The sequence below is a fragment of the Stigmatopora argus genome, chromosome 21 (genome assembly GCF_051989625.1).
Source record: "Stigmatopora argus isolate UIUO_Sarg chromosome 21, RoL_Sarg_1.0, whole genome shotgun sequence".
Classification (NCBI taxonomy): Eukaryota; Metazoa; Chordata; class Actinopteri; order Syngnathiformes; family Syngnathidae; genus Stigmatopora; species Stigmatopora argus.
In genome coordinates, this window is record NC_135407.1 from 5,545,398 (window position 1) to 5,572,772 (window position 27,375).

A 27,375-nucleotide genomic window follows, 5' to 3' on the forward strand; every position below is an offset into this window, starting at 1 on the left:
CAATGATATCGGGAATTTAAGTTAATTCAGTTTTATTTTTGAGGATTACAACAGTTTAAAGCTTGACTTTTGTTTTCCATGCTTAATCATCACACCAATAGTGTTCCATCCATTTTTTTTGGTGTGTAATTTTCTTTTCTTGAAATTGGGGAAATGACAGGGTCATTATATTCAATACAGTATTGAACATGTACTGAAACTGTAACATGTTTCTTCACATTTCAAAATATTCGGAAGAATATGTAATAAAAACATAGATAAGAAGGCAAAGTATCTTCCATATTTTCCTCAGTTTTTAATTACAGTCTACAATAGTTCATATAAGATGACAAGTGAGTTAAAACAACCAATTAAGCAAAATAAATCCTGACCACCAGTCCTTAGTTCAAGATGTTTCGAAGTGAGGAACCGAGCATTAGTTTTCAGCGAATTGTATTTCGACCTGATGTTACACAAGACTCAGTATGTATTTATTTTGTTTTCATCAAACTGTCATGTACCAAGAACTCCTCTTATACATCTTGCTTGTAAGTAAACCTGTTACTTTTCCAGGAAAAAAGAATTGAACTCCCATTTTCAGTCCTTGGATGTCCAATCCGTGTTCTCGTTTGAAGTGTAAATGTGTTTTCGCGTCAGTCTGGTTAATTACTCGTCCGAAAAGAAGTGCAGCCCCGCGCCGTGCCGTGCCAGACGGTGTCCATTTGCCTTGTTGTATTTTTAGTTCTGGCGTGTGTTTGAAGAACTCATTTGAAGACGGCGACGTCATTGGTTGACATGAGCCATGTTCCACTAATCTTCAAAGGTGCCAGATTTGAGTGTTGTTCTGCTGCTAGACCTGCAGTTTAGCCGCAGTATTTTCCCTCGGGGGTTTTGAAGCGTCATTATCTCATTTTTGCCACTTTGTTGTAAAGGCTCCAAGACCATAATTGCCATGTTTTTTCCACCGTTTGGCCTTGATGAGTCTTCGGACTCATCAATAGGTTTTTCGCCCTTTTGGGCCTCTTAAGTTGTCGACGTTACGAGGCCTCGCCACCTGAGCTGAGTTTCTGTCTCTCTTCTAGGATGGCTATCCAGGTTGACAAGTTTGACTTTGAGAATCTGCCCCTGCCAGACCAGGAGACCATTCGCTTCAGTAATCCCAAACAGCTGGAGGAGGAGCGGCAGCATGCTCAGGGTTGCCAGATCAACAGCAAGCTTGGCATCTGTTGGAGCATCATATCCTTTCAACCTTGCCTACATTCAAACATTCAAACCTGAAAAAGAAAATACAAAGTCTGACTGACGTTTTCGGGAAACGGATGTTTTTCCACTTCTTGCTTTGGTTGGCCGTCCCGCCACGGAACTTCATTCTATTTAGTTATCCAGTGAGAAGCGTCAATACTTCATTATTTTGCTCGGGCTTCCTGCATTTCTCACTTGCTGTTTACCAAACGAACAAAAACAACAAAGGTTACTAATCGAAATGTGATGTTCTCTCGTGTTCTCCAAATGCCATCTGTGTATATTATCATTTGATGTAATCTTATCTCTAATTGCTCTCCGATAGCCATATTTGTTCTAGCGTAATATCGATCAGTTTGCTTTTACTCCCCGAGTGGGGCTACACAAACGCATTTCCCAGCAGCCTTTGACATTTTGAAGTGAACACTAATAACGATAATAACGATAATAACCTACAATTGCTTTGTTTAATTTGGTGCAGCGGTCCCCAACCATTCCCCTACAGAGAAACTCCAAAAAACAAATCATTTATCATTTGAATCTGAAAAAATGTGCTCTTTTAACTTTAGTGTTATGGCTTAGTGAATACAAATGAGTTTATCTCTGGTAGACTTTGAATCCATTTCTTTAAATGGATATGACGTCAAAGACGTGTTGATGTGTTTGTTCAAAGTTTGTTGTTGCTGTCCCTTAACCGCACGCCACCCTTCCCTACGGCGTCACGGCGAGGCCAGCGTGGAGGGAGTTCTCAACCAGCTGGTCTTGGAACACCTGCAGCTCGCTCCCTTGCAGTGGGGTGAGTCTCACATACCCAATACCACCTTTCATTTTACTTGGTTTGCATTTCATCCCCAGTTTATCCACTCACCTCATTCATTACCTGCCATTTCGCACGTGAATTCTCATAACCGGTCTCAAGCCATGTTTTTATTTGCATTTATAATGGCCCGCCGTCTATTCGGGAAAAGTGGGACGCAGCAGCTTGGGTCGCGCGCAACCGTCTCGGGACGTTCCGATCTCTTTTTTTTTTTTTTCTTTTTTCAATCACACCATCTGCGATAGTCATCTGAAATTACTTTCCATTCAGTGAAAGTGTTTTTCTTTTTTGGGAGGTTTTCTACAGGGAATCGCTGCGACTTGTTTTGGCGAGTGCCAGATTTTTTGATCAGTCAGCTGGTGGCATTGTCACCCTTTTTTAATCTCCTGCAAAAAATATTCTGTTAAATTAGGTGTCTATCTAGATCAACGGGTGGTTGAATTTGGAAGGAAATCACATGTTTTTTGCTTGTTTAAATTTATGTAAATTTTCCTGCAACGCACAAATTGGGAATGTTTGCTGGTTCCTTCCCCGTAATGAGTGTTTAACAAATTAAATTATTCCATTTGTTCCCCCTTAGTTAAAGTTAAAAAATTGATATTGGATAGAATGGCGTTGGGCCTCTAGGATTCCTTTATCTGTGTTGCCATAACTATTATAGGCTCAATTATGGATGTAATTCAAGCTTTTCCCCCTGCACCCAAGTTAGTGGGCCTAACTGTCAGCCTAATTGGATAATTTCACTTGCTTTTTCGTAGCTTTACACTCTGAGTCTAAAATGAATAAGCCCTGCATTGCCTGTAGAGTTATTGGTGCTTTCTTAAGATCTGCTTTCTGTTTGCTTGTCTACGTATAGCATTTCTAAAGGTGGACCTTTGACATAACGAGGCTTTCTGGCAACAATTTGTTGGATTAGCTGTGTTTGTTTGTTTTTTATTTGTTCATATTGGCTTAACAAAATGAATGGAGGTCAAAACAGACTTTAAAAGCAAAGCTATAGGATGTTTTAATACTACAGGCACATATTTTCTTGCAAATACGTCCTTGCAGCATGGGAGAAATTGTTTTCTTTATTTGATAAAGGCGCTGCCTGCCTGCAAAAAGAGTGTACATAAGACCAGTCACGTCCCCGTTTATGAGCTTCAATCGATGATATGAATCTCGTCTTGGTTTCTTTGCTAATTTCAATAGATCCGCGCAGTCTCTGCGATTTTCGTTCCAATTGAATTTTCCACATCAGCAATCCACGTCGACTCGACAGACCTATTGTCGTTCTGTGGATAAATTTGGGGGTGGAGGGGGGTAGCCCACCCAAATGCACGCCTTAGCCATTGATTTCATTTGGTGTCTGAAAAGGGTAGACAGTTTTACAAACTCACTAAATGCCAGAAGTTTAGTCTCGGAGATGCTCCGCTAATGTTTTTCTGAAGGTTACTGCCTGACTGCTTTTATTATCTCCGACAACATTTTATTGCACTCGCAGAATCATAAGGGCTACTCTGCCTCCTCGGAAGCGTTCAGATGGAAGTTAGTGGATGAATGGGATGAATTAGCATATGGACCTCATTTGCATACAGCACTTAACACACTGATTAGACCACCCGTCTAGAGACCTTGTCTTGTCTACTTTCCCTTACGTTGATCTTGGTCATGTTCAAATACTTGCTGATAGAACTTGCAAAATACGTGTGCTTTCTACATTTCGTTGACTCGCCGGTTTTCTCCCAGCCCATTATAGCCAAACTATACCGTCATAAATCAGTTTGAATTGCCTTACACTTGGAGTGCAATGTATCATCCATAATAACCTGGGCTACAGCATACCTGCAAACTTAAGTAAACAAACACAAACTAAGAATATATTTCGTATAGTGTATTTCTGAGATAAAAAGAGTCAAATAGTGCTTGAAAGGACAGAAGACTAAGATTCGGGAACTTTAAAACACGGCAAATTGGTGTAAATTGGATAGCCGGAACCAAACGCAAATAAAGCATGATTGAAAAACACTCAAATATACATACAATGTGAACTATCTTTTACGCGGGTGTTTCAAAACACCCCAATCTTTTTTTTTTAAATATTTAAAATAAAAAGCTTCGCTTGAGGACGAACTGTAGCTCTTGCAAAATTGCATCATTGGATGCTTTAATGTCACATTCCTCATCCAATACATATTTAAATACTGTTTTTTTCTCTTAATTGCTGTTATCGTATCAAAACTCAAGTGCAAATCCCAAACAAATAGAATCTGTTTGACAAAAATATTCCACGGTGTAACATTCCTTCCGCCACGCACACTTTGGTCGCGGACGCCATGCCGGAACAGGTGGATTTATTTGCTTTTTGCAACCTGGCGTTATGTAGATAAGCTTATTGATTATAGAGTTGCCGGTCCGTCGGTTTGATTAAAGGCAAAGTGGTGTGCCTCGTGATGAGGTGTCACTATATCAACTTAATGAGGTGTTGCTAAATACATAGTCACCTGACCAATTGGAGCAAAGTGACCTGCGCGGTTTGCATATTGCCTCGCAGACTTAAAAAAAAAAAACACAACGTATGAAAAAGCAAACATGCAAAATCAAAGCTATTTGCCATTGTGAGCTAAGTATGCTCTCAACGCTTGGCTTTGAGAGTCAAAAGAGCGAGCCGCCGTACGGACTTTGCACCCGTTGCCCCCCTCCGTTCTCAATGGAATACAAATTCACCCATGAATGGAAAGACAAATGTTTAGCCTGGAAGAGAGATGGAAAGAGGAGGGCGGGGCCCCTCACTGTAAAAGGCAAAGAGATAATTTAATAAGATGGTACTTGTGAAGCGACTCGCATAGTCCCGTTTTCATTTTAACCCCACAGTCGTCCCCCCCTGCACCCCCCCAATACTCACACAGATGGATGTTTGTCTTTGGAGCACACACGAGGGGATCGTGTGTCTGGAAACAAGCTTTTGGCGGGTCCCCAATCGCCACGAGTGATGCAGGTTGACAAATGGGGCTGCCGAGTAGCCCACCTAACTGCCCAAAAGAAAACAAAAAGTACCTTACTACAGTTCTCTTGTGGTCTTGTTGATTAAATGCACACTTGGGAAGTCGCTTGGCAATGAATACCCGCATACATGGCTGCCATGAAAAGAAGGTGTGTGTTTGCATATGTAACTCGAAATTTGTTTACAAACACGTTATCTCTGGAACAATGTTATGAGGTCTTTTGGCGATGCGCTACATCTATCCAACCCGGATGGAAATGTAGGCTCCCTTTGTTTTCCCCTACCTAAAACCCATTAAGTTGGAACCCATGCACATTTTTCTTGCATTTATTACATTGGCATGGGAGTTGAAAACATTCTTTAGTTTTCAATTTGCCATTGTGGAACAGTTGTTTGGTACACTCCTGAAGTCACTGGCTCTTGTTGACTGTGAAATAACTTTATACATTAACAACACATAAATTCGATTATTTTGAGAGAGCGTCAGATTTCGAGCAGGGCTTTTTTTTGGTCTAGTCTGAATGGTAATCACGATCGTACAACATCCCCTCAAAACACGCATAGTCCGCGCAACGCCGACCTAATTGGTGTACAGAGATGCCCGGATAACTGTCGATAAAATATCAGGGTAAAAGGCGGATGTTTTATTACAGCCCCACTCGCTTCCTCACTATCCACCTACTGCAACTGAGAATCTTGAATTGGCAAGGAGGGCTGCCTATTTAACTGATTGATAGGTCCAAAGAGGAACACTGGCCAATCAGAGTTGGATTTATCTGCTTGTTTTTCACCTCTGTTGCCCAGACTCTGTCAATCCACTGCACCATTTTTAGTACTGAAACTGAAATCACACACCTATTTGCAAATAACAGGCTTCCGTAGCCACAGCATTATTGGAAATGTTGTTTGGTTAGCAGTACGTTGGCGAACATGAGTCGGGAATCGACTCGATTGAACAATGTTTGGGCATGCGTGCGTAGGCTTGTTGTCAAATCTTGGGTCCCTTGCAAAAAGTTTCTGTTTAGGGACTGGCACATGCTTGGAAATGTGTTTTTTTCTGTTGATCTATACTGTGGAAAATTGCAGAAACTTGATTGTATTTTGGCATGTGTGTCTTTCTTGGCTTTCTTCTGTCTCCTTGTGGATGTCAGGTTAGCACGGTTAGCAGGCTTGGGGCACCCATTTTCAAGGCATTTATCATTGCTGCAGAACAATTCCGACTGTCAGTGCTTCAGTTTGGGGGAAGTGGTGGAAATTTATCTTCTCCCACCTGCCGCTGTTTGTCCACCTCATAAGATCTCATTTGGACATAGGGGATACGTTTTTTCCCTTCAATTGGACTTTAGTTTGTTCCTAGTACTTTTCAGTTTTTTCAAAATCTTTGGGAAGCTACAAAAGTAAGCCTAGTGACACTATTACTGCTTCGTTTTTTGAAGAGCAATTATTTGCTGTATGGCTATGGAACAAAATCTATTGTCCTGCCTGCCGTCGCCTAGCTTTTACGGCGCATTAAATTGACCGCTGAAGAATGGGAGTTTTGTAATTGCACACCTTTCAGGTGCTTGGCAAAAAAACATCAACAAAAAACATGGTTATATTATTTGTCACTGGAGCAAACAGAAACAGATAATGGCTTGGATATCTATTGGATGCTCCAAAAGTGTTAGCTGGATTGCAAAATACTGTGACGTGAGGAATAGGCTAGTTTAAAGTGCAGTCAGTACTTTAGTTATGATTGCAGTATCAGTAGAAACCAGTCAAGTCTTAAATACACAAATGCAATTGCTGGACTATTTAACACTGAGCAATAATACTAGGCCTGCTGGGATTTTTGACATGGGCGTTTTTGGTTTATCAATAATGAAGGCACCATCGTGACTTGGTACTAAATTACTGTTTTTGTACCACATTCAGCTGTGCTTTTATTTGAACATTTTTGTGTTAATTCAAAACACCATTGGCCACTTGCAGAGCTTGCGAGTCGTGACACCCCTCCCCCCCATCTCATAGGCAAGTCCCTTTTGCTACACTCATCTGTCACCATAAATCTTCATTACTGTTGCGCCATCTAAGTCATTCCCCGCATGTCTAATTCAAAGAATGCCTTTTATTTTGTGCAATCACCAGTTATGATTGGGATGTAATTGGCCATACTAAGGAGGGAAATTACAGTAAGTCTGACTTTGTTTTTTTTCATCCCTGCATCTGCAGTTAATATTAATACGGTGGTGAAATACACATTAGTGAAGGTTCGGATAACGTTCACTTAGCTTTTTTTGGGATCACCTCAATGTGCTTTTCCAAATCCCACTGCGATAGACTGGCGAGACTTTTCGCCTGAATTCACCTACCGCTCACCACGAATGTTTACTTTTCCACATTTTTATTTGGAACTGGACTATCTTATGAGCACTTAACTTGGATTCAAAACATTTTACATACAGAAATGGATTTAATCATTGCTATCACGTAATTTCATCATGATTTCATATTCTTTACATCATCACATGTTGTCCTCAGAAGCCCTTTCCTTTTTTTTACCCCTCCTTCGGTGTTCCTGCAAAGTGCAGATCAATATATTTTTGGTAACACTTGATAAAAATACATTATCACTTCTCTCTCTCAAAGACTTTTATTTGCTCTTCCTGGCTGCTTCATACTTTTATTTTTTCTTTACAGCCACCTACGTGAGGGTAACAGTACCGTATGACACATTTAAAACTGACGCTACTGCCTCTAATAGTGGTGCCCCTAATTTGCGGGCTCAGAGAGGGTAACTTTGCAAATGTTGCATAGAATCATAATATAAATCTCCACAGCGCAATGGCGCACGTGCTATCTCACACAATTAACCCAGCAGAGTGATTAACATGACATGCAAGCATATACTGTCTGCTATTAGCTTTTAGTCTGGGCAGTAATGGGAAACTTTCTTGTTTCCACCCACTATCAGATGGCAAGGAATGGATAAAAACTATATGATAGTGTCTGGCCCGTCTCAAACGAAATTAGAAGAAGCCCATAGGATTCGTTCATGCGCCTTCATTAATGCCTGAATTCATGAGAATGTTCGGCACTGATAAGCGTAGGCACTGCACTTTTTTGGCAGGGTGTAGTTTGTAATGTTGGCAGACATAGGTTACTTGCTAAATAGCTTCAGGGCCTTTTCAACTACTATTCTCCTTACTCGCAGTTTAAACCATCTCTAAATCCACCACTATCACGACATGTGATATTGATCCCACAGTTGGAAATTTCCCTGGTCGTGATAGCTAAAAAATGAAAAATGCTATCATACCATTTATATCATCCAAAGCCGTCCAGAATAAATATTACTGTGTCTGATGACATGAAAGAAATAAAAAATAAAATGCATAATACCCAGCAGACAAGCAGATTATTGGATTTATCAATGTCTGCTCAAATCATGTTTTCTAGTTAGTTGCTTTTAACAAATTTAGCTCTGGTTAAAAACTGCTCATCCCATTGTGTATGATTTTAATTTACATAAACCAGCGCTATAGGATTTTGAAGAGATTAACTCCAAAATCTGATTTGACAAAACAAACAAAAAACTGTTAAAAGAAATTCATACAATTTTAATGAAACAAATTCATGTTGTAATGGCGGTCAATGCATTTCACTTATAAAAGTGGTTTTCTCACTAAAATGTGATGAAACAGATCGTGTGGCTGAAATCATGGCTTCTTATTGCAAAACAGTTCACACCAAGTCCACAGAGCCTCTACCACTTCCTGCGATTATAAAATCACTTACCAGTATATTGATTGTGTTCTGCTCTACTTGCCCTTATAAAAAAAACAAAACTATTGGGCTCATTGAACTTTAAATTAACCATACTTGTGAATGTGATTACGGTCAAAACGGATTGACTCTCTATCGCTCGCAATTGCAGCAATGAGTCAAACAAATACATTTTACGTACAATTTAATCAGGTCAGGTCAGTGTATTGCGGAACGAATATGGCCCAGTCCACGATGTCTGGCCGTCTGACCCCGTGCATCTCAATGAGGCACCATCAGCAACCCGCATTGGACCCACTAAACCAAATGCACACCTAAAGAACAAATTGGCTGCGAGTTCTGAAGACGAAAACATTTATGTGCTTGAAATTTCAAGGACAGAAGTTGTGATGACGAGCGTTAATTAGCAAAGCGTCCCTGAGTACCTTCAGTGGAGAAATAATTGGACTAAGGAGGTTGACGTGAAACGATGGACTCATAAATGTTTGCTCTGTAAACATGTGGGACCTCCCACACAGTTGAATGTATTATTGATGTTGTGTATTGACAGCTTTGTGCAAATTGTGACAAGGGAGGTCGCTTCTATTATGAATACCACTGCCTTTTAATAGGAGCCACGGTTGGTTTAAATCCTGGGTTTATGTATGAGATTGAGCGATTTAACGATTACAGGCTAAGACAGTGGCACGGTGGGGAAATGGTTAGCATTTTTCCCGGGTTTTTTACGTCAAAGCAAATGCTATATGGCAGGAATTACGTCACTTATAATATTGGTTGATCTAAACAAATCAATTTTGGCAGTGATATGCAAATATGAAATTGTACATAATTTATGTAAAATGTAAACAAACTAGAAAAACACATTTACGGGTCAATTGGGTTGCCTTAACTAAGCATCCGACTCCATTCAACCAAAATGTCTGCTCAATGCTGAACAAGATGTAACTTAACATTAAGACATGACATAGCAAAAACGATATAGTTGGTTAACAAATTTAGAGTATGGCTCGAACAATATGTATCCACCTTTTGCGGCATCATTTAATGGGATTTTCTTTTTAGCTCAAGCGAGTGGTTGAGTGATAATTGTTTATTTAGTGAAAGGTTTGGGCACGTCATACGGATTAATATCTTTGACCTTTTCTAAAAACACACGTGCATGCCCCTATTTCTTCTTTGCCGACTGGCTTTGTGTCCTCCTCCACGTCAACCTGGGCTGGCCTTTTGTTCTCTCCTCTTTGTCTGCTCTTGTCATATTGCAAAACACCTGGTATTTAAGAACAATCAAGCTTTGACGAGTAATTATGAGCGATTCCACTTGCCTGCGGGTCTGTTGTCAATGCAGCATTGTCTACCAACGCCGTATCCCGCCGATCCCTTTAGCCAACAACCGGGACGTGACACGTGACGGTGTAATATCCTGAAAGAGTTCACATTACGCCTCATTTCCACCAAGCAGATTGGCTCATTTGTACTTGAGGCAATGAAGAATGTCTATATATATTTTCCAAAGTTCTATAAACCCAGAATGTATTGCGTAATGAAGGCACAGAATGAATTTGGTCATTAAGTGGATCCCTTTTGATTATCCAGAATAAGAATCAGATTGCGTGCTGTAAATACCGTTATAATGGGAGCGGTCCTTGGCGGACACGAGCCCCACGGGTTAACGGATCGTTCCTTCCCACGGGGGCCACAGATCGTTGCGAAGGTTAAGCGGTGAGTCAGAAGCGGGGATGACAGGTAGAGCAGCGTTCTGTGCCGCACGCGAGTGCCTGCAGCTCACCTGACAAATCAAATCTCTTCCCTCGGTGATTTTGCGCCATGGCATTATGTTCCATAAATGTCCTGACAGATGCTAAGAAATGACCCTTTTCTCTGCCTTATCTGTTGGAAAAAAAAAAGAAAACTAAACATGGCAGTGTGATCAAAGTATGTGGCGACCACATCAAAATGCTCATCATTGGCTATTTTGATCATTTTAGGTCACTAATTGGAAAGCCAGGACCCGAAAACGGACACAGCAAAGATAAGAAATATGTTTACGAGAGAGACTAGAAAATGTCAGATAAAAGGAAGGGAAATTACGGAGCAAATGGCGCTTTCTATAAAAATTGAAAAGGAAATGACCGGGGCTATTTCTGTTTATACTTCCCGCTGGGAGCGTGTATACTGGAATGCGAAACGCAGTTATGAGACAAAATTTAGCCGCTCAAAGTCGAAATTGAGATGAGCATGTCGACCTCGATTTAATCACAGGTAGAAAATAGTATATAGATTGATATAGACATAAATATGGATAGATATAGAGATATATATAGACACATTTTTATTATTTTTACTGCTGCCTAACACATTTTATTGACACCTTTGATCATAACACCCTTAAAGAGAATATGACTATGGATTCCTTTTGAAATCCATGACTGCATTGTGTTAATCTATTAAGAATCGTTTTCATCCGCATCTGAGAATCAATTTTTTTCAACTATTACCAGTCTTGGACGTATCTATTCCTGAGATAAAGAAGATCAGGCGCAGCAAACACAACGCAGAGCTATTGATTTTTCCACACAGATGGATGTGCTGAGCTCTTACTGTTTTTTGGTCTATGTGGGCAGAATTGTCATGCACTGGCATGCTCCAACGTTTTTATTTGCCGGTAAATATGGCTGTATGCCTTAAGAGTTCTTTTCACAATGGACTACTCGTAACCTCTTCTAGTTGGGCATCATTGTTTTCCCTTTGAAAAAAAAAAAGCAATTCCCCAGAAAGTGCAGATATGAAATTGTAATTCTGCCCAGGACAAATGCTATGTGGCGCCCTTCTGAATTATAAATGAAAGCAGAAGGACCCCAACGCTGCTGTCTTGCCGCTCGTGATTCAAACACTTTGTCGTGTGTGTGTACCACATAAAACACACACAATCTGTTAGCTTTCTCCTGCATTTGGAACTAAGAAGCTAACAGCTCAATTCATTCTTATTGGCTGGCACTTCAAACGCAAGGGGAGTACGGTCAAAAAATTCGACAACAAAAAAAATGCTATATTCCACAAGGCCAGGACTTGTTTAATTTTATTAAATAATTACGAGACAAGTACAATCATTACAATCACGATATTTTTTGGGGGGACACACCTCCAAAATTGAAAACCCTTTTAAAGAATCCACATTAATCCAAATATTTGTGCCCATTGCCATTTCCATCATTGGCCAGGCAGGTATATAATGATTCAGCATTGTAAGGTGAGCTTGAGTCATCAACCCAGCGCAGAATAACCAAATACACCTAACATTTATTCGCATTGTAGCAACCCATGCTGTTGTTCCATCCGCCTTAGTCACACTCACTGATGGCCGACATTCCTTGACCGCGGTTGTAACGTCGTGACGAAAAAGCCTCCGACTGGCGCGGCCCACGCGCTCGTTCCCACTAAAATGACATACTACAAATGTGGGTAGCTTTCCATTAGTGAGACGGAGCCAACGAGGGGCTGAGAGAATCGGTGAAATGTGAACAAAAAAAATCCCATCAGATGTTATTTCCAGAGCACTGGAGGCTTTTGTAACATTGTCAGGCAGAGGCGCACAGCAATTTTGGTTTGTCAGCTCTCGTTCTCGCCTTTGGCAGTCGGCTGGGACTGCGTTATTCAATTTTATTTCAAAATTTGCGTTTAGGGCGTCTTGGATATATTGATTTTGATATTGAGATTTTGGTGTTTCAGGGCTGATAGATTAAATACTTTATTGTTTGGCTTGTAAAAATCATCCAAACGTGATTAGAGTACATTTCACGTTAATTATACAAAACTGCTGAAATTTCATGTCAAATGTTTAAACTGGCCAGTTTTATTGGCCCGCAGTAAATAAGAAAAATATTGTCAAATATGTCCCGCACAAAAAGCTAGAGTTCACCCTCCATTCTGTTACCCTTCTCAGATTTAACACTTTTTACCCTTCAAACATTGCCTTGCCAGTGGCGCATTGGTCAAAAAAATCTACATAGGACAGTTCTAAATGGTGTTGAGTGAACATATTTTATTGCCATTGATGGCGATAGGCGTCCAATCGAATTAGACCGGGATGAAATAACAGCCAATGAGTGTATTACTTGAAGATAAAAACTTTTTAAAAAGAAAAAAATTAGTTCACCCTTTTCTGAAAGTGGGCCCGGGGAAAAAAAAAGTTTGGACACCCCTGCTTTTCAGTGTTGTCTCGTGACGACAAGTCATTTGCATGCGCGTAGGCAGTCAGGCAGGCTCTCCCATCTCTATGCATCCATCCATTGAAAGACATTTTAATGTCACTCTGACCTGTATGACTGTTTACTCAATGCCCGCGACCCATCTGCCAGTCTTAGTTAGTTTCCATCCCATGATAGCACACACTCATCCTTATGGCACTTGAGAGAAAAAAGGCTACAAAAACATGACACGGATACTAACAGAAGAGGTCTTCTTATTTTATAATCATATAAAAATGGAACATTTCAGCCAGCAGCGACAATTAATGGTGGACAGTTTAAATGTCCATTGACGCAAACCATCCGGGAATCCCCTAGTTTTGGCATTATAATACCATATTTTGCAAAAAAATTCACTTGAGTTGAGGATCAAACTCATAATGTCAAACTTTTATTTGAATCAGCCAATTGTACGTTAAAATTACAAATCCAACTGAAACATATCCAATCCAGGAAGGTGTCTTTTCAAAATTTCCAGTCACATTTCATCCCTTTGCTTTACGCCGTGTTCTTAAAAAGTATTTACTTTTCAGTTGAAAACCGGCTGCGAGAAACATGTTAGATTTCTAATCTTTGCATCCGAGCTGTCAGGCCGGCACGTTACTCCAATCACGTTGTTACTCAGCGGGATCATTATTCTGTTATCTGTCTGCTTAATGTAACTCTAAAACTTTAATAGGTGCTTTATATTTAGCTGCTGCCATATTACGCCAATTTGCATATTTTAGCCACGGCAGCTGTGGAATCCCCCGCCTTCTTTCCCGAGGCTAGCATCTACCATACGCCACATGTTGTCATTAAAAATATACTGCAATTTAACTTGCTGCGAAAGATAAATTGCCTACAACTGCATTTGCATCTTAGTAGTTGATTTCAAAGTTTAATTCATCTAATGCGATTCAAAAACAGGATTTTTTGCTTGAACTCCATATTTTTTTCCACTAGCGTGTCCCACTGTGCCCCTGATAAACACACTTGTGCGGCTGCCATTCATAAATATGTAGTGCTCATTAATCCTATCCGGCACATGACATCACAATACTCTCAACGCATCTGATTTTAAGTGGCCAGACTTGCTTATAAAGCTCTTTGTCGTCATTGCACGGCTCCTCGTAAGCCAAGAAGGGGCTGCTTACGGTCTTATTAGTATGGTGTGTTCGTAAGTGCATGTATGTAACCTTGCTGTGTATTTCAAACATCACATGGAATTATTCACCCTGGTTTAGAGTGCTTGGGAAAACATATGAATAATGCAATGCCACTCAGTGGCTGTGGTGGGCCTTAATGAGATTTTTGGGTCGTATGTGCTTACCAAGTCATCTTGCATTAGAGGAGTGTCATGCGAAGGGGAAAAGTAAAGGTGAGCCGAGGTTTAAGTTTGGTTTTAGGTTAAGGTATGGCGAGGGTTGACCAAGAGGCGGGTGGAATGTTGCTGCTCGGAGCTGAATCAAATCTGGTTTATTTTCCCGATAACAAAATAAACATCAGATTGTTGCTGCATAATAGTTTTCCAGTCTGTCCGACAGTGAAACTGCTAATTGCAAAGTATTGTTTATGGACTTCACATAACAGATTGAGGCAAAGGCATTTTGTGTTTCACATTGTGCCCAATTAGTGTTGTTGTTATGAGAAACAGAACTCCCAAGAACTCCCAAAAAACAAGTTTCACTGCCAGTGGTTTTCAATTTAGAACTTCCCTTTTTTTGGACAGCCATTATAGAGCATTTTCACCTTTCAAGACCCAAAGTATATTGTTTGTGACCATATCAACAAGATACTTTCACAGCAAGCAAGCATAACGTTTCTTCGTCCTGAAAAGATTTCTTTTGAGCATTTTTCATTCTTTAGAAAGCACCGCAGATGACAAAGAAAGGGACAAAACAAGTCTTTTTTCAAGTTTTTCCTTTTTCAAGCAGATGTTTGCCATGGAATATTTCCAAATGGAGCTGTCTCTTAAACCCAAATTTTAATTGATGATTATTAGATATATGGGAATGCAAATAAAAAGACATTTTATCAATCGGGCGAGTGGCTGAGTTGGCGGATGTACAGACTCAGCAGAAGTAGGTTCGAGACTCCATTCAGAAAACAAGATTGGATTAGTAGGAAATCTTTAGCCGCGAGTGGATGAGACTGATGAACTGCATTGGGGTTTTTGTGCAATCTTTACCGAATGCGCCGCCTGATTTATCTAAAGCAGTCCGAGTCATATGGCGTGATTGACTTCGACAAAGCGTAATGCTGAAATCTGAAACTGCAGATAGAGTACACAACGGCGAGAGTGAAGGCAGTGGTCAGACAGACTTTCTGTAGATACTCTTTTTTTTATCGGGAAAGAAAAAGCCGTATAGATTATGACCAAGTTTTGACAGAGAGCATCCTATCGCGTGACACCAAAAATGTACAAATTGAGGTTTTAAACTCTCTATGAAATATTCAATTAAAATCAACAGCAGCGGCATTACGCTGACATTTTGCCTTCGAAGATGAGCTGTAATTTCGGTTTATTTGCATGCATGCGGAATTGCGGTCTAGGTCCAATTGGGGGACCTTGACTTTCTCGATATTAACTCGAGAGTTTTCACTTCTCAAAAAGCGACACAGTCCTCGTTCTGTTTCCTATTCGTTCCACTCTAAAATCAAAAATTGCATTTCTGCGTATGCTCCTTTTCAACTACAAATACTTTATAGTCTGTATAAATAACATTGTTTTGCCCGAGAAAGTAAATCATGAGTGCCGACTTTCTGTTTTAGGATCAAATTAAAATGGAGAGTATATATGTATATTAAATTTCCTGATTTTCCCCCTTTTAAATCAATAATTGTAATTTATTATCCATGTTTTCTGTGTTTTTAGTTCAAAAATCATTTTGTAAAATCTAAAAATATATTTAAAAAAAGCTAAAATAAACATTGTTTTAGATCCATAAAAAACTGAATATTCAGGGCTTTTAATCCAGTTATTTTAATCCATTTATTTAAAAAAATCTAAATATTATATCTAAAATGGTCCGGCCCACGTGAAACCGAGTTGACGTTAATGCGGCCCGCGAACCAACCCGAGTCTGACACCCTTGACTTAAGGCTTAAAATATATTATCTGCATTATTTTTACAGGATGAAAAATTATTGTAACATTATGGGCAAAAAATATCTAAAAAAAATCGAATCTAATTGGAAATTAAAACAAAAATCAGCATTGATTTTCCCCATTGCAGATTTAGTTAGCAGGAACAATTCTTGTAAAGCACCCCTGACGGGATGGCAACACCTTAGGAAAAAAAAACAGGACAGGAGGTATCAACAGCTCATCCTAACCGCGAGGGTGCTAATGACGATGGTGGTCACAGCCATAACCAGAGGCGAGCTGTTTTTAGAAGCAACACTTTGTTTTTGGAAGGAAGGGAACGTGTCAACGCCCACGTCTTACCGCCTTCTCCTTTTATTTTTTTCCTCCTCACTTTGTAAATTTGTTGATTTATTCAGTGGCTCTCCCCCTATTCTACAGTGCATCGCCTCATTTAGATTGTCTCGCTCTTATTCGGTGTATTAGTCAAGGGAAAAAAATCCTAAATCTAAAACAGGCTCTCGGGTCATGTGAAGTCCACATTTGTGTTATATTGCACTTTTTGAATGGTATTTCTGCTAAATAACTCAATAGCAATGGCAGTTTTCATTAGGCAATCTACTTTTTATCAAGACCCTTCCCAACGCCAAGTTTATTGTCTGCTCTGTCTTCAATTTAGAGGCGCTCAATTAGAGTATATAAGTTGCGCGACCATGTGTGCTTGTATTTGCCGGGTTGTTAGGGCTATTCTCAACACCAGACAACAGTATCGGAGCAATCTGTGTGAAGCGGCGCATTTAAATTACAGCCCGGCAGCTAATCAATATGTTTAAGCCTTATAGCTGAGTCAGGTAATAACTTCTTATTGGTTCATCACTACAAGTGAATCCACAGAGTGAATGGGACTTTGCTTTTTGGTATTTGTGATTAAAAAATATATATATATAAAAAAAAAGACCAGAATCACTGATACAGCGGGTATAAAAAGTCCATACAACCCTATTAAAAGCCTTTTTTTAATGATTCCCTGTTATACAATACCAAGATAAATCATTTCAAAACTTGTGACCTCTAACAAAATGAAATCTTTTTGAGACCAGACATAAAAATAAACAACTGATATAGCGCTTTTCCCCAAATGTGCACATCCTGGGATGGGACATGCCCGTGTTCAGAATTAACCAATTACATTCAGACTCTTGTTAAATAGCACTTAGTGCAGAATTGCTTCTTAAAAGTGCCTCGGTTTAACACCAAAATACATTTCAGACGTTCTGGTCGGCTTTCGTCGCCATCGATTGAATGCATCTTGCCACGAACGAGTAAATCCTCCCAGAGTAAGCTCAACCAATCATATTTTAAACCGCCACGTCCTATCTTGTACTCACAGTAGTGCTGGATCCCATGAAGTAGTAAAGCCTAAAAGCACCAGGCATTCACACGGCTGCTTTATGATTATTTAACAGAATAGAATAGCAGCCAGTCAAATGGATATTTATACAGGACAAGATTGTTTGCCTTTTTCTACTCTGCGCTGACCTCTCATTCTTTCCTCCCACTACTGCATGCGCAACGTTGAAAGCCGTGCCTGTAAAATGTTTGATATTCCGACTCTGTTGGCTCAGAAGAGGCTGACTAATGAGACTAAGCACATTATCCTGTACAATGACAATTTGACCAATAGTGGACCTGTAGAATAGCGACAGTAGCCTCAGACTTTATTTTTTATATATCGGAGCGGATACCCCTCCCTGTTCAAATGGATTGGACGTCTATTAATGACAGATCGTGATCGGCCGTTTAGTCGAAAGACGTTTGGTCCCTGGACGTTTGGTCCCCGGACTTTTGGTCGACCGGACGTTTGGTAGTACGGACGTTTGGTAGAACGGACGTTCGGTAGAACAGACGTTTGGTAGAACGGGTTTGCATGCAATTGATAGATTTTAACATTGGGTGAATAGGGATTTGATGACTATTATTTAACATTGAGTGAATAGGGTTAGGGTTAAACAAATGAAAGTCTCGTGACTCAAACCTCGGGACTCGCGTACCCGGCGACCAAACGTCCGTTCTACCAAACGTCCGGTCAAACAAACGTCCGGGGACCAAACGTCTTTCGACGAAACGTCCGAGTGCTGTGACAGATTGACAGCAGAAGGATGGAAAGAGCCTCGTGATTGGACGGACTGGGAATTTATGGGAGTTGTGGATTTCAATTTCTAAGATGATTGATATTTTCGGCGTCTTCAGGGAGAAAGCTGTGTGCTAAAACGTGACTTCTATCTCGGTAGATCGTCAGGAGAGCACCATTTTTTGCTTCCTTTAATCATTAGGATTATTTTCCCTCTTGGTCCAATAGCTTATAGTAGCTTTGCTTTTCTTTACTTGCGAAGCACTGAGTATTTGTTTTTACAGGCTCTTAAAATGAAACCCACTTGCTCTTTGCTTCTCTCGCCTGTCCAAGTTTACGTGCAATGTAAGCAACCGTAAGGCCACTGATGAGGAAGCCAAACTGACTTCAAACAAGTGCTCGGTATACACTTTGCTGCCATTACCTCGTTGACACAATTGGAAAAGTGTAAGGTGATCCATAAAAGACTCCATAAAGGTGACAATTGTTAGCGTTTCTTTCAGTTTAAAAAAACAGTGTCCTTTTATCATTTTGACATTTGGATTTTTCGATAACGGTATATAGTTGCTCTCCAGCCAAAACGCTCGTTACTATTTGGTACATCCTGCTAATGAATATTTTAGTATTTATTTTTTGGAAACAAACCAAATTGGCCCAAAACAACTAAAATCCTACTCATAGTCGGTCGGTAACAGGCGAGCAGATTTGATTGCTGTCATTTTCATTACACCACGTTTCCATCCATTTTGTCATCAGCATGTTTGCTTTTCAATAAAAGCTAAGCATAATAAGCCGGATAAAGATTACACTTATTGCAGGACTATTGCATTTGACTGCCATTAGCAAATTGCCATTAAAAGCGCTCGATGGTGCATTTGGGAAGGTAAAAGGTGAAATGTAGAGCTACTAAAGTACCTCGATTTCATCTGTTTTTCCTTTTCAAGAACATACCACCTGGATCTAGTGCTTTTATTCATATATCTCCATAAAAAACCTCAAGGCTACCCGTGAGAAATGCTTTAAATAATAAATGTTTGCACCTACCTGGCTTTGAGGGTTTTCAAATGAAACCTGTTTAGTATGGACTTACTGTATTTTGATTCTAATATGAGACCAATTTCGGGTGAGTCATCTTTCTCAGGACCTAAAATTGCAGATCATTCATATTCACCGCCTTTTGAGTGATTGGAGATGTTTGTGTTTGCTCTTCTAAATCTGTAAGATGGATTGAAAATGACAAGTGCCTTTATCTCGCAAAGCCCGTCGAGTTGTGAAGTGACAACAAGATGCAACGAGTGTGGTCTGTTACCTGCTTTTTTATTCGCCGATTGATAGCACGCAACTGCGCAGCTCCCGTCTAATTGGATGGCGAGTCACCGTTTTTCGTCTTTGGAGGAGTTTGCAGAAGATTTTGCATTATTTAGTTGTTAATCATGCGGAGGATTGATGTGACTCTGCCCGTTTGAGGCAGCATGCCTATTGATTGGCGGGGGGATAACTGTTCTTCCATTCAGACGCAATAAGCGCGATTGTTTTCAAACGCCGCACCCCGTCTTTGTTCACGAGGTACATGACGCCGAGTGCTTTGAATGCTTTCTTTGCGATCCTCGCGTTTAAATTGGAGTGCAATCATGTTCAGTAAAAGAACAAAGAGAGGACTCATTAATAGCTAGTAAACACAAGCTAAGATCTCTTGACTCGTGCTGAGATGACACAATACACAAATAATTATGCTTTGCCTCATTATGAATTTTTGACTTGGAAAAAGTTTGGCGTCAGAAACCAAACTGGCCATTTGTGTCACAAGTGATTCGTGGTGTTTTGGTGAAATAAGTTGAAAATGTTGGCAGATAGAAGAGTTGCTTTTTAATGAGATGCTTGGCTCTCATCAATCCTCAATGAATCCCAGCAAGTGACTGAAGTCATTTTTCAATGACATTGATTGCCATTTGTTCCGGGGGAGGAAATAATAATGTTGTAGGTAGCTGTCTTTAGTGATTTGCCCTCGGGTGCCATTCTGACAGCTCATTACCTTCACGGGAATTTGTCACAAAAGTTCAAGTTTCCCGGAGAATTCGTCTTCATTTTTTAATGGTCGTTTCTTTAAAAATCATGGTTCAATTTTCAGGAATTTGAAACTAGACGGCACAACTTTTGATAAATCTGGTATACCTCACGTAACGTACGCTCTAGCTTTAGCTGCGCACAAATATTTTTGTTGACGATGTTATGACGCCTTTAAGCACATTTTTCAAAGGCCTGCAAAATACCCACGACAGCTGTAGGATTAATTTAGCTTTAACATAATAGCTGCTCTAACCCCCAGTTTTTTTGGGAGTGTGTCACTCGCGTACACAATAACAAGAGCATCGTGCCCCGGCAGATTGTGAGTGGGTGAATCGTCTGCGCTTTTGTGGTGCTCCTTTTTATTTCTTTTTTTAACGCCAGAAAATGACATCGCCTTCAAGCGAAATGCCTTCAGATAAATCCTGGGAAATCCTCTTCATGTCACCCCCTACGTCTGCGTCATCAGGAGCAATTTTTACATGCTTTCCGCCTCCCACGTTACGACTTGCTCACTCGATACGCACCCGGAATCTGGTCGAAACGCGCATCGCCTGCGTACGGCGATATTCCTACACTGGAATATAAGTTTTATGTTTGGGAAAAACAGGGCCAGATGGCGTCCCAATTTGTGCTGGTTTGAGATGAAATTTCAGTACGTGTGCCTTAAGATGTGCAGTACTTGTTCAGTAAAACACAGCATTTAAAAAACACCCTAAATGTGACAATTAGTTACAAATAAATCTGATTTTCATGCTAAACAAATGAACGAATTCAGGACTTGAACCTATAACATGCCGATTCACACACGTGATTTAATATTTAATGACCCTGCTTCATAAAAAAGTACTTTCCAGTTCACCCATGACGTGCAAATTCTATCAAAAGTGGATCGTTTTTGGCCCGAGATCAATCGCGTGAAGCGCGGATAGCGGCTATTAAACTTCATAATCGTAAATTAAATGTACACTGGCTACGGCGTCATCGCCTGCAACGATGCCGTAACTATTATCACTGTTATGAAAGATAATCATGTAAATGGGTTATTCTAGACCACAGGTGTCAAAGTGTCGGCTCGGGGGCCAAATCTGGCCCGCTGCATCATTTTGTGCCACCCGAGTAAGTATATTATATTTCCTGATTTTCCCCCTTTTAAATTGATAATTGCTATTTTTTTAATCCATTTTTTCTGTTTTTAGTTCAAAAATCATTTTGTAAAATCTAAAAATATATTTTAAAAAAAGCTAAAATAAACATTGTTTTAGATCTATAAAAAACTGAATATTCAGGGACTTTAATCCAGTTCATTTAATCAATTTATTTAAAAAAATCTAAATATTATATCTAAAATGGTCCGACCCACATGAAATCGAGTTGACGTTAAAGCGGCACACAAACCAACCCGAGTCTGACACCCTTGTTCTAGACCAGGGGTGTCAGACTTGGGTTGGTTCGCGGGCCGCTTTAACGTCAACTTGATTTCACGTCGGCCGGACCATATTAGATATAGATATATATATATATATATATATATATATATAAATGGATTAAAAGAACTGGATTAAAAGCCCTGAATATTCAGTTTTTTATAGATCTAAAACAATGTTTATTTTAGCTTTTTATATATATTTTTAGATTTTACAAAATGATTTCTGAACTAAAAACTGAAAAAAAATATTAATAAATTACAATTATTGATTTAAAAGGGGGAAAATCAGGAAATTTAATATACATCTATACTCTGCATTTTAATTTGATCCTAAAACAGAAAGTCGGCACTCATGATTTACTTTCCTGGGCCACACAAAATGATGCGGCAGGCCAGATTTGGCCCCCGGGCCGCTACTTTGACACCTGTGGTCTAGACCATTGAACAAAACATCTCACATGTCAGCAAACGCCCTACAAAACACGAGAAGGAAATTCCACCGCCACGCCCAAGGTTATCTATACATATTCAAGTTTTATTGTTGAAGGTAAAAATTGATTCATTTGCATAATTAGGCTTGCAACGTATCAAGCGAGGAGGCAGGCGCTCGGAGACGAGTAATGAGGCAGGGAAAAGGCAGTCAACGTGTGGCAGCCATGTTTAGAACTCACCATATAGTGCAACTCTCCAGGGAGGTCGGCTAATGACTTTGATTTTTTTTTCAGTAGATGAGTCAAAACAATCATGGCCTCCAGCCGGATTTTCTTTCTTCTTTCTTTTGGTCTCGTACCTGATGGAATTCAAAGCTGACGGGTCCACGTGTTTAGTCTTTTGCGGAATTGGTCAGGTTGACCGTTTCAACAAGAGTTCTGCAATTTTTTTTTGTTAGTTAACACAGCTGCTAAATGTCAAAAACCGTATTTTGTAGTGGGTGACAACAATTTTCAGATTTTGTGACCTTTCAAAAATAAAGCTCAATATTATCTAATTTTGTAATGCTTTTGAAATAGTTTCCTTTAGTAGTAAAGGTAATTCTTGCAAAGAAATAAAAATTTAAAAAAACAGAAAATAAACTTACATTTTGGTTTTAGCTAACACACGTCTACACTGATTGAAATAATTGATGGGTATGTATATATATATATATATATATATGTATGTATGTATGTATGTATGTGTATATATATATATGTATGTGTGTATATATATATGTATGTGTGTATATATATATGTATGTATGTATATATATATGTATATATGTATGTATGTATGTGTATATATATGTATGTGTGTATATATATATGTATGTATGTGTATATATATGTATGTATGTATGTGTATATATATGTATGTATGTATCTGTATACATGTATGTATGTATGTATGTATGTATATATATATATATATATATATATATATATATATATATATATATATATATATATGTATGTATGTGTGTATATATATATGTATGTATTGGAAGTTACATTTGGCAAGCCAAAAATAACTACTTTCAACGTTTTAATTTTTTAAATGTAAATTGCTAGGAACAAATACATTGCTTGATTTTTTTTAAAATATTTTGGCAGGATTTTCGTAGATTTACATAAAATGAGTATTTAGTAGTAAAGTCTGGCGTATTAAATTAACACCATCATGCTAAAAAAAATTCTCCCCACTCAAATCTGCAGAGGGAATAATATGCCAAATATTTCTCAAATATGTGATCCAAACAGATCCATCCTAAAGCTCCAACCTGAAGCGTAAATGTCCTTTTAAATATCTTTATTAGGATGCCGTTATCCTGAATGCGCTACGCGAATGCGCAAACACTTGTCGCGAGTAATTCAAGTCCTGAATTGGCGATCCATTATGTGGAGACAGCACGGACTTCAAGGGGAATGATTTTTGCAAAGCAATCAGATCACGCCTTACTTCCTTTGTAGCACAGACGCGAGTGAGCGAGTGCTTTGTGAAATAAACAGAAAATAGAACTTTGGATAGCGATAGACTCATTCAAATATGGTGGTTATTGATTTTTGTCTTGCAGTCATGAAGTAACTCTGCTTTCTTTTCACGAATCCTGCCAATATTTTCATTCAGTTGCCAAATAGTTTGGATTTTTGCTCATTTATAAGCCTATCGATCAAATTATATTCCGTCTGACCATGAGCTTGTCGCATAAAGTACCAATTTGAGCAATATTTTACATGGATGGAGTGCGCGTTTAATGGGATGCAACCCACTCAAATGACACTTCTGCAGCAGTTTAAAATTAATCATTCGTTTTCAGTGATTTTCCTTTAGCGGTGAATATTTATGAAATATTTAGATTCAGCAACAAACATCATTTCCACTAAATTAGGCTCTATCGAGGCGATATTTGGCTTTGGCATTTGGCATGTTTAGCGTTGATATGAGCCAGAATAGAAGTTTCTAGTATCTCCCGGAGTCCATTTGGCCCGCCCCACTGTATTTACACAGCCATGAGCTGACACTACACCTGTGATGACACAAACACACACATTCCCTAATCCAGTTAGCGCTTGAAAATCTCCCAAGTGTTACTTTTCATCCTTCCCTCTCGCTCCTGGCGTCAACGTCTTTAATCTCCGAGCCTCCACGTGATTTCCTTTCCATTTTGAGGCGTCATCTGACACCGTTATCCCTTCTCGAACCCCCTACTTTACCAATTTTGGCCACATATATATTTATCCCCATAAACCTATACCTATATATGTTTTGTTCAAGCACATAAAGGTCATTCCAGATTTGGGGAACATTTTATATCTCATCCTTCAAATTTGAAGTAATCCTCATGGATAATACAAAAGCATCCTATGCTGACTTGACACCAGTTTTCTAAAAGAATGGGTGAACCTAATTTATGCATTCTCTCCTTTTTTTCATGTTTTACAAAATAGTTAGCCTTGATTGAATGTCTTACAAGAACAACTAGATGAACACTAGCTTCTATTCCTGAGAAGACTAACATTAGTGTGGAATTGCAACCTGTGCAATTACAAAATTAACAAACTAAAAAAAGGCCATTGATCTGTAAACTCAGCAAATCAAAGTTTTAGATTTATTACTGATTGTTAAAAAAAAAATATGTATCAGGAAATTGAAGTTTTATTTTCAGGCACAAAAATTCTCCACTTCTGAAATGACCCACTGAATACCCCAAACAAAAGTTTCATTTTATCCACTGATTAATACCTTTCATCTTAAATCTCTGTTAAAAGAGTCAGGGACATTATTCCTTCTCAGAAGGAGCATTAGAGATGGTGGGTGCTACGGCGACTCCCGTGGAAAACCGCGGCGGCATCTGGCACGAGAGTCCAAGTTCGCATTACGCGACTACTTACGTCGCCACCGTAAACACACAACTTGTTGAAAGGAATATTTTTTCAACTCGGTCCTCAGACTGGTGGTCGGTGACAATGCATTATTGATGCTCCCACACTGCGCCACACGCCATTTTCCCAACCCGCTATCTGTCCATCTTCACGCCCCCTCCCCAAACACTCCAAACGGCGCTCGGCTCTTCCATCAGCTTGTCACACGGTGTCAGCTGCTGTGACTCACAGTGTTTATCGCAGCCGCGGGCGTGACACCACAACGTGTGTGACATTTGCTTCCCGTGTGTGTGTGTGCGTGGCGTTGGCTCGTTCAAATCAAATCGCCGCCTTGGCCTACGCATCTGGCTGCATCAGGAGGTGAGCGAGGCTCGTTTAAAATCGCTCGTCGCTTGTCCGACACAAAGGTGAACATAAGTGAATTTCGTCCTCGATTTTCAAGAATCGTGATGTATAATTTCGGGAAAAAGTTTATGTTTCGGAGAGTGAATGTTGTGGAGTCCTTGCAAAATAGGCAGTTTTTGCCATCTTTTTATGTTGAGGCATGACAATAAAGTAGGTAGTCTCCATATTTGTATATCAAAGCATTTCGATCGATATAGAAGTCAAATTTAAAGAGACAAGGAGGTTAAACATCTCCATTCGAGAGTTTCATTTCTGCTTCTGCGTCTCTCCAGATGTGTTGGTGAACGGGAAGCCGTGCGACTGCGACGTCATCGCCGACTGCCAAGTGGGCGACGCCGTCTCCCTGGAGATCAAACTCACCAATCGGAGCAAGAATTCCGTGGGCCCGCTGGCTCTGACCGTAGTGCCGTATCAGGACTACCAGAACGGGGTTCAGAACTACGACCTGGGCGAGGCGGTCACCTTCATCGGATCCAACACCTTCTGCATCGAAACGGTTACTACCACACACTCCGCACCTCATCGCTCAATACGGCTTCTATCTTAAGAAGTCATTGCTTTTTCCAATTGTTTTATTTAAATTTGCAAACAAAAATATTTACTTTTCAAGTATTAAATTCAGCAGAGACTTTGTCTCAATTTAAACCCAGCAGCAAGGATATTGGATTGGATAAGTCTTTATCCTCTGTATCGATAACATTGCCGCTTACTGAGTCACATGTTGTTATTTCACTGCCTTCTGGTGGCAACGGTGTGCACAGAAGAAACGGAATTACAGAGGATTTTTTTGGAAAATTGCAATTCCCCAATGTAACCTATAATTCCTCCCACTTGCGCTCCACTTTGTGCAGGTCAAACCCAAAGAAAAGTCCATCTGCATGGGCGCGCTGCTCTTCCTTTACACCGGAGACTTCTACCTTAACATCAAGTTTCAGGACGACAGCGCCGGGCGGGAGTTGCCTTTGGCCTGGTTCACTCTCCCCAGCGTCCACATTCGAACACTGGACACTCTTCTAAAGGCAGCGGCCTGATCACCTCACAAAACTCTTTCCATTTATGTCAATATCTGTAAATAAGGAAGACACAGAAATGTCCTTTTTAACATCAAACCGGAGTTTAGGAGTTTGCTTGCCAATTAGCCTACTAAGGTAGACGGCCTCGCTATAATGTGCCAGTTTATAACTACTAGACGTTGGTAAGTTTTTTTTTTCCGTCCAAATTTAACGACAGCCATTTAAATGTAAATAAACTAAAAATCAGCAAGAATCTTCGTCGCCATTGGCTTTGTTATATCAATGTTGTTTGCAGTCTTTGGAAAGGTAAGATTTTGCCTGGTCTTATTTTTGTTGCATGCATGTCTGCATAATGTATATTTGTTGGGGGTCTCTTTGACTTGGCAGCAAAAGGAACGGGATTGGATGGTGCAGAGGACCCCCAAGGCTTCTTACATCTTGTTGCAGCACTCAAGAGAAAGAGGCAGATTTGGTCCAAACTTTGTTCTCTCTACGCTTTGGACGGGCAGGTGATTAAGTGTTTGAAAAGTGAGTACAGAGAACATTTTCAACCTTTACCTCATCGTTGAATCAGCACGGATGTATTTGGATCACAACGGGACTTAACCTTGGCGTTTTACATAGTAATGCCTCTGCAGAGAAACGTGCTCAGCAAAATTAAATGATGAAGAATGGTAATACAGCCCTTTTTTTAGTGGGGAAACATGATATTGACTGTCATTCTAAGATTTTCGCAAACTGGCAGTTTTGGCAAAAATAAACATAACAAAAGTATCATGACTTGGTAGGTATTTTTAATCGTTCACCATGTTATGATTGATAACTAAACTCTGTGAGAATGCTCTTAAAAGTAATACAGCACGTTTCATCAATGTTT

At 39.7% G+C, this 27,375-nt stretch overlaps 1 protein-coding gene across 5 annotated transcripts in view; it reads left to right on the forward strand.

The window, feature by feature from the left end:
- trappc9 (trafficking protein particle complex subunit 9) overlaps positions 1-27,375 on the forward strand; it is an 85,512-nt gene that overhangs the window by 52,827 nt on the left and 5,310 nt on the right. For all 5 annotated transcript variants that reach the window (XM_077590345.1, XM_077590346.1, XM_077590342.1 and 2 more), the window contains 4 exons: positions 1,062-1,214; positions 1,926-2,017; positions 25,758-25,981; positions 26,337-27,026. In XM_077590345.1, coding sequence (XP_077446471.1) covers positions 1,062-1,214; positions 1,926-2,017; positions 25,758-25,981; positions 26,337-26,516 — 649 coding nt within the window. In that variant the 3' untranslated portion in view covers positions 26,517-27,026. The remainder of the gene's footprint in view (positions 1-1,061; positions 1,215-1,925; positions 2,018-25,757; positions 25,982-26,336; positions 27,027-27,375) is intronic.